This window comes from Capsicum annuum, chromosome 9 (genome assembly GCF_002878395.1).
Source record: "Capsicum annuum cultivar UCD-10X-F1 chromosome 9, UCD10Xv1.1, whole genome shotgun sequence".
Lineage (NCBI taxonomy): Eukaryota > Viridiplantae > Streptophyta > Magnoliopsida > Solanales > Solanaceae > Capsicum > Capsicum annuum.
The window spans coordinates 210206047-210215009 of NC_061119.1; the positions used below are offsets into that span (position 1 = coordinate 210206047).

Here is an 8963-nt window from a genome sequence, read left to right on the forward strand (position 1 = left end):
CAGATTGTCGATTTGTTGCAACATATGGTATATTTGTTGTCACGGATGAGTTATCTGATGCAACAGATATTTAATCTGTTGCCACAACTCAATAAAAATGGTTACTAAAAAGAACTAATTAACTTATTACAATAATCAGAAAGTCCAGTCGGCAGCTTGATTTAATTAAGTTAACTTTTCACAGTAATCAAAAAGTCATCAGTTTGAATATAATTAATAAATGGAAGTGAATAATTACGCCTTTTTGCCTAACTCATTCAAATTCAATCTTCTATAAATAGGTCCCTCCTTACTCGTTCATTCTACTACACTCTATTTATTTCTTGCTCTTGTCTTTTATATTACACCGTTCAACCACTTTCTCTTCAAGGACTTGATAGCTTTTTCCTGTCTCTAGTAAATTTTTTCTTGCTTTTTGTGTAAATATACGTTGTATTACATTCAGATTCTTTTCTTTACTTTTATTTTTATGTTTTTTATCAATTTATGTGTGTTCTAGATATGACTGATCCAGTGTGGGATGTCGCTATTTTATGAGACGCCCTGCGGGAACTGCAGATGCAGGTTCATGACTTGTAGTGGAAGTTGGTCGCCGTTAGAGTAAGGATGTTGCGGGAGATCCGCAAGCTGAGGAGGGCACTACTGTTGCAGGTTGAAGATAGGCTGACTGGCAATGATAATAATAATAAATTATTTTTTTCTTTTACCTATGTATTTTTATTTGTTTTTGTTTAGTAAAAAATTTATGTTTGATCCCACTTTGATGTTTTAATTCTTATTTAATTTTCATTCTGTCTAGTTCTTCTTCTCAACAAACATGTCAACGATTAAGGTAATTTGAATCCAGTAGCAATAGCAAGAGTTGAAACTTAAAACTTGAAACTTGACTCAATGCATACATTAATAATCAAGTAGAAACCACTATTAGATCATATTAATTAACCAAAAGTAAATAAAAACACGAAAATAAAAACTAAAACATATGTTTACCCAGTAGTATTATAAAATCCCATATGTGGGATCTGGGTTTATCTACAGACCTTAACCCCCTACCTCATGAAGGCAGATAATTTTGTACTTTTAGCCTATGTATTTTTATTTGTTTTTGTTTAGTAAAAAATTTATGTTTGATCCACTTTGACGTTTTAATTCTTATTTAATTTTCATTCTGTCTATTTCTTTTTCTCAACAAACATGTCTACGTTAAGGAATAATTTGAATCCAGTATCAATAGCAAGAGATCAACATATGAGTTATCTGTTGGGTTTGTGACAGGAGTTGTATTTTGTTGTTCGAAATAGATTATTCATCTGTTGGAACAGATAAATATTCTGTTGCAACTGATTACTTGTATGTTGGAACAAATTACTAAACTGGTGCAACAAATTAATTGTATGTTGGAACAGATTACTAATTTGGTGCAACATATTAATTGTCTGTTAGAACAGATTACTAATCTGTTGCAACAGAATACCCATATGTTCGATTCATGTTACGGGCACTATTGGACCATAAACATGAATCCAACATATGAGTCTTCTGTTGTAACAAAATATTTATCTGGTGCCACAGATGATGGATCTATTTAAACAGATAGTTCTTGTGTTGCATTCATGTTCGTGTGCTAGCTATTGTTGAAAAAACAGAACACTAGCAGTTACTCAAATGACAAATTCAACTAAAAAGCATAATTTAACTTACCAAAGGTCTCCTATCAAGTAAATGCCAAAGTTGAAAGTGATTTACGAAATAAAATTTGACCTAAGAAATTAGTCAAAGAGCAGCAATTGCGGTAACAACAATAACAACAATGGTCAACAAGAAGAATATGAAGATGATAATGAAGTATAAGATGGTGATAATGAATTGGAAGATGATGAATAATGCAGCAACAACAATGAACAACAAAAATCGCAAGGAGAGAGAAAACAACAACGGATGAGAAGAGACAAAACACGTCTTTTTTCCTTCGTTTCCTGTTATATTAACTAACATTTGGATAAAAGTGTAAATTTAAAAACTTGTGAGTTATTTTAAAATTTTTCTAACTTTCTTAATCCATAATAAAGTAATTGTCACCTCCACTCAATTATTAAGACTTGAGTCACCTACCCCTTATTTTCAAACTCTTTTGTCACCTACAACTCAAAGTCTATTGTTTCTTGATCCGAGGGTTTCAATTAAATTAAATAATACACAACATTTGAAACATAAGGTAGTGATCAATGTTGGAAAAGATATTACACAAATTATATGATTTTTATTTGTCACAATGCATATCCTTTAGCTCAATTACTAGCTACCGTAGCCCGTGCCAGCACGAGCCCAACATATGTTATTTACGTTATCTCAATTTATGTAGCACAAATAGCATTTGGAGTGTCAATCAAATTTTTAAATAATTTAAGTTGCTAATCATTGTGATTTATAGTATCTTTAATATAATTTAGTAATTTATGTTACTCGCTTTGTCCCAATTTTAGAATTTAGTGAGTCAGCCAATTTTTTTTACTAATATATTTTTTAAAAATATTTTAAGTTGTTAATCTTTGTGATTTTAGTATCTTTTAATGTAATTTCAAATAATTTATGTTACTTGCTTTATCGCAACTTATGTGACACCATTAGAAATTCAAAAGTCAATCATATTTTCTACTATATATTTTTAAAATATTATAAGATGTTAATAGTTATGACTTATAATTATTTGTTTGGCATAATTTTTAAATATATAATATTTTACTAAAATAAATTAAATAAATTAAAATAAATAAATTACTAAATTTTTAAAACATGTTAAATTCGAAAACATCATTTGGTCAATAAATTACTAAATTAAAACAATAAAACATGCAAATTATAAAATGTCAAAATTATTTCGAATTTACGTGACACAAATATAATTTAGATAATCAATCAGATTCTTAATATGTTTTTAAAAATTTTAAATTGTTAGCTATTGTAATTTATAATATTTTTTATGTAATTTTCAAATAATATATGTTACTCTTCTTATTCAAATTTTTGTGTCATTGATATTCAATTATATTCTTAAAATAATTTAAGTTTTTAATTATTATGATTTATAATACTTTTTCTTCTATTCCAATTTAAGTAGCACTGAAATAAATTCGACAGTTAACCAAATTTTATGATTGAAGCAGCGAAGTGGATATGTCCTAAATGACTTATAATACCTAATTAGAAGTGATATAGCAAAATTACTATGAGAAAATATTTGCGAAATTTTTTTAAATGAGTCTCATATAAGATGTCATGTTAATTTAAAATATTAAGAATTAATTTATCATTTTATGTCAATTTTATTTTTATTAAATATTATTAAATTTTTAATACCTAAATGACTTATAATAATTAATTAGAGATGATAGAGTAAAATTACGGTTGAAGTAGCTGAAGTAGACATGTCATAAATGTTTATTTTATCTTTTTTATTAAATATTATTAATTTTCTTATATGTAAATGTCTTACAATAATTAATTAGGGGTAATATAGTAAAATCATGGAGCAAACATACTTATGATTTTTTTTTAAATAAGTCTCATATAAGATTCTATTAATTTAAAACATCAAGAATTGATTTATCATTTATTTATATTTTATTATTTATTAAATATTATTAATTTTTTAATATCTAGATGACTTATAATAATTAATTTGAGGTGATATAATACTACGATTGAAGCAACTGAAACAGACATGTCATAAATGTCTATTTTACCTTTTTTAATTGACCATTATTAATATTCTTATATATAAATGACTTAAAATAATTAATTAGGGATAATATAATTTTTTTTTTAAATCTCAATTTATGTGACACAAATATAATTTAGATAATTAATTATTAAAAAAAATTTAATTTTTAATTATTGTAATTTATAATACTATTTCTTCTATTTCAATTTAAAGTGACACTGATATAATTTCAAAAGTTAACTTATGTGGCAGTAATATAATTTCGATAGTCAATCAAATATTTTATGCTGACATATCATTTTTTATCTATTTTATGAAATATTATTAATTTTCTAATGCGATCGTAATAGTTAATTAGGGGTGATATAATAAAATCATGATTGAAGCAACAAAGAACTCGTATCTTAAATGACTTATAATAACTAATTAGAAGTGATATAATAAAATTACTATAAAAAATACTTGTGAAAAAAAGTATAAATAGGCACCATATAAGATGTCAAGTTAATTTAAAAAATCAAAAGTTAATTTATTATTTTTTGTTAATTTTATATTTTTTATTAAATATTATATTTTTTGTAATACTTAAATAACCTATAGTAATTAGTTTGGGATAATATAGTCAAATTACGATTGAAGCAACTGAAGCAGACACCACAAGTAGGTATGTCGATTATTTTATATTTTTATTTGATATTACTAATTTTTAAACACTTAAATAAAACTACTATTGAAGCAGCTGAAGCAAGCAACACAAGCAGGCATATCGAAGACGTGCTTGCTTATTGCCACTTACTATGTATAGTAATATTTAGGAATATGTATCCTACTTGGCTACTAAAAAATAAATAAAATAAAAAATGGTATATATTTCTTTGCCCAAAATATTTTAACTCCCTGCAGTTTGACCCTTTAATTTGTTGTAATGCCAAATCGACCTCCTCAAAATATTTCTATTATCAGAACTCGAGCTAGATCAATATTGACGAACTTTTTTGTTCTTGTATTAATGAATTTGCTCCTTTGTAACTGCTTAAACTTTTATATGCGATGATCGCATACGCAGACACGTTCATCTTTTTTTTTTATCAAAAAATACAATTCATTATGATAAATAAAGTGGATCAATCTCGTTCTCTTTCTATTGATTGAGACAGACAATCACAGGCTTGCTAAGAGCAAAAAATGAAGCTTAATTTTTCACTTACTACATCAGAAGCGAATCCTCAACTTCAAATACAACGTCTTCTTTTCTGTCTAGTTTTTTTAACTCCACAATCTTAATATGATATACAATTTACATATATAGATTATTGAAATCCTAACACTTCCAAATAAACAAAAACAAGACCAAAAAAGAAGACATCCCAAATTAAACTTGGTGATGCACTCACTAAATATGATACACAAAAGTACAAAATGAGTTTCAACATATTGAACACCAAGTGGAAATTAAAATGCTGCATTTTAAATGCATGCTCCTGCAAAATGTCAAATAAAGAAAAAAGGTCAAACTTTTTTTTCCTGGTACTAGTCAAAATTGAATAATTTTACTCTGATCCATTAAATTCTTATCTAATGTTATCCTACTATTAAAAGAAAAAGATTGTTCTTGACCTTAAAGGAACTCTAACTTCAAAGGCAATTATTTTAACTCATAATAAAAAAAAATTTTGGGGGGTAAATTTGAACTTCTCTCTTTGAATGTTTGTGGTAATATAATATCGCCAGCTAGTTACTTTTGAATCGTATAATTGAATAATATAATATTCATTGTCCCGTAATTTTAAATTTCAAAAGTAAAATTTCAGAATATTGTCATGGAGTTTCAACGGGTAGAGTTTCAAACTCCAAGCCAATAACTATATCTTTCAATTACTAGAGATCATGAAAAGTGACTATTTACGAATCTTATCGAAAATACTTAGACACGTAAGTACACTCATTTCACGCTGAAGCTCCATTAACGACTAGAGCAAATACGAGATGATTCACATATAAATAATCCAAAACATAACAGTGAGTAAAATTAACCAATTTCAAACGATAAAGAGGCTTAGCTAGGGGGTAAATCTGAACCTTTTTCTCGACTTCTTTTAGACTTCGAGATCATGAAAAGTGGCTATTTTTGAATCTTATAAAAAATATTTAGACATGTGAGTCCACTCATTTTACGTTGTAGCTCCAATAACGGCTAGAGCAAATATGAGATGATTCACACGTAATAGGATAAAATTGATCAATTTCGAACGATAAAGAGGCCTAGCTAGGGGGATAAATTTGAACCTTTTTCTCGAACTAAAGCAACGGTTAGACACGTGAGACCACTCATTTTACGATGAACCTCTGTTTACGACTAGAGAAAATACGTGATGATTCACATATAAATAATCAAAAACATAATGGAGGGTAAAATTAACCCATTTCGTACAATAAAAAGGCCTAGGGGGTAAATTTGAACCTTTTTCTCGACTTCTTTTAAACTTCTTTTTACTAGAGATCATGAAAAGTGGTTATTTTTGAATCTTATCGAAAATATTTAGACACGTGAGTCCACTCATTTTATGCTGAAGCTTCCAGAACATAACAAAGGGTAAATTGACCAATTTCGAACGATAAAAAGGACTAAGGGAGTAAATTTATACCTTTTTCTCGACTTGTTTTAAACTTCTTTTTACTAGACCATTTGTTGAACTTTCTGCTGCTGCAAGCTGCAATGGAGAGTTGAGCATGGCCGGAGAACTGTATCGCCACCGGAGAGTGGAATCACCGGCAAGTTATCGCAGTTGCAGATCTCGATCATCGTGCCATTAGGATCATGGAAAAAAATTTGATCAATGTAGATGCCACCTTCTTCAACTCTACACTTAATGTACTCTATTTCCATCTCTTTTAGTCTTTTTTCAACTGTTGACATGCTCTCACACTGCATGCAACCAACACTAGGGTTAGTTTAGTTTGAATTATCGTCTCGTTGTACTGAGCTTTCACTATGTAGAAAGTCTATAGAAAAGTCGAACCATATTTGGTCTATAGACTATATATATATATGGCCCAACCCTTAATTCCTCAAATATATTGCTCGTACGTAACAAAAGCTTAGTGCACCAGATTAATCATCCTTTTACTAAGGATATATGTACTCCCTCGATGTTTCAGTTTGTTATTTCTTTTGTTTTAACTTGATACGGTATTTAAGAAAGTAGAGAAGACTTTTGAATCTTGTGCTCTTAAATTAGATACTCTCTCCGTCTCATATTACTTGGCATGTTTGCCAAAAAAAATTGTCTCAAAATAGTTGGCATGTTTAAAAAATCAAGAGATAATTGGACACCTTTTTTCAACTTACCCTTAGTAATTTAATGAAAATAATTAACTCCAATAAATATGATAATATTTAATGTGAATTTAATAGGGTCATATTAGTCAATTTGCACCCCTTATTAATTTCTTTCTAAAAGTTGTGCAACAAGCCAACTTGCCAAGTGAAATGAGGTGGAGGGAGTATATGTAGAATCAAGAATGTGCATAAATGTCTTTTAATTTTGGAGTTTTAAATATGTCACGTGGAAAGTTAGAATTAAATAAAGAGTTTTAGCTCATTGAAAAAAGAATGATACTTGACAACTAAAAATGGACATCTAAGCTTTAATATTAATGCTACAGGTATGGTTAGAAACAATAACTGTCTTGGATTTAAAAATTGACAATTATTTTGAGATTATTTTTTCGAACTAAAGCAACGGTTAAAATGAGATACAGATGAAGGGAGTAATAGTTTCATTTTAAATTTGAATAAATGGAGATCAAAGAGTGATTCTTGAGCCGAGAGTATGTAGAAAACAACCTATATCTAGCTAGCTACCTCACACAAAGTAGGGGAAGTAAGGTCCGCTTATATTCCACCCTCACTGGGGCGGAGCCAGCCTTTAGCTAGGAGGTTCAGACAAAAAATTATATTATTTATATATGATTAAAATTATTTTTTTATGTATATATAGTAGGTGTTGAATCAGAGGCGGACCCACGTGGTGCCTCGAGGGTGAACGTGCACCCGGTAACTTTTAAAAAAAATTGTATATATACGTATATATATCCTACTAAAGTGTTAATATATTTAATTGTGCACCCTCGATAAAAAAACTTGTGTGGGTGCACTGGTCTGGAACTCAAATGATGACGCCTTTCTAGGCCAATCATGTGTTCGATTCTTGTGGAGTCACTCAATTTTTTCATTTTACTTCTCCATTTGATGCTAATAGGTACACATTTCTTCCTTTCAGTTTTTATTTTTTTTTATTCAATTTTTTTTCTTGCTTCTATTTAAGTTCATGGGATTTGATTAAAAATAAATAAAGTAGTTGATGTTGACAAAAAAAAATTATGTAGTTGATAATCCATATGACTATGTTAAAGATAATGGTGCACCCCATATCTTCAAATCCTGGGTTCGCCTCTGTGTTGAACCCCTTCAACTTATTTTCCTTCAAATATTGAACCTACTTAGTTGAAAATTTGGTTTCGCCTCTGACCCTCACCCAACCCCACATGGAAAGGTGTGTGTACCTGAAAGGAAATGTGATTATCCTTGGGATTAATGTTGCTAATCTTGGGCATATTCTCTGGATCCTCAGATTGCAAAAGATGTATCCCAATTCCATAATTAAACAACCTGAAAAATGTCATTTATAGTTAATCAACATAGGTAATTAGTGTATCTAAATGTTGTCATTAATAACCAACTTGAAAACAAATATTTAACAAAAACATTCATTTACTTTAATTAACTCACCAAGCTCCATCAAAATTAAAAGAACCAGGCCTCCTAATTGGTAAAAAACCAAGAATATTTTGGTAAAAATCAAGTGATTTTTCAACAGATCTACAAACTATTGATATGTGATTTAATGACTTTAAATGCAATGGATTTTCCATAGTATCCCTCCACAAAATATATGAAATTAAGAAGCAAAGACAAGAACAAATGAAGGAAAAATAAAATTTTAAAGCAAGAAAGAAATTAAAGAACCAAAGAATTAATTGCAAAATAGAGTAGTAATGAAGTAGCTATATATAGAAAAAGAAATCGTGAAATGATATTTAAAAATAAAAAATTAGTGATAACTGGCGAAATAAAACAAAACAAGTAGATACCACGTGGTGACAATTACTGTTTGTTTTTATTAATAATATTCTAAGAAGCCATGCAAAAGCCTTTTTAACAATATACTATACACATTGC

The 8963-nt window shown here is 28.7% G+C and overlaps 1 protein-coding gene across 1 annotated transcript; it reads right to left on the bottom strand.

The window, feature by feature from the left end:
• Positions 1 to 4902: 4902 nt before the first annotated feature.
• LOC107847003 (glyoxylase I 4) lies at positions 4903 to 8755 on the bottom strand. The gene is made up of 4 exons (XM_016691265.2): positions 8514 to 8755; positions 8288 to 8393; positions 6367 to 6647; positions 4903 to 5202 (listed from the first exon to the last, which is right to left on the bottom strand). The coding sequence occupies exons 1-3, from the start codon at positions 8654 to 8656 to the stop codon at positions 6399 to 6401; spliced, it is 498 nt and encodes a 165-aa protein (XP_016546751.1). The 5' UTR covers positions 8657 to 8755; the 3' UTR covers positions 4903 to 5202; positions 6367 to 6398.
• Positions 8756 to 8963: the final 208 nt, after the last annotated feature.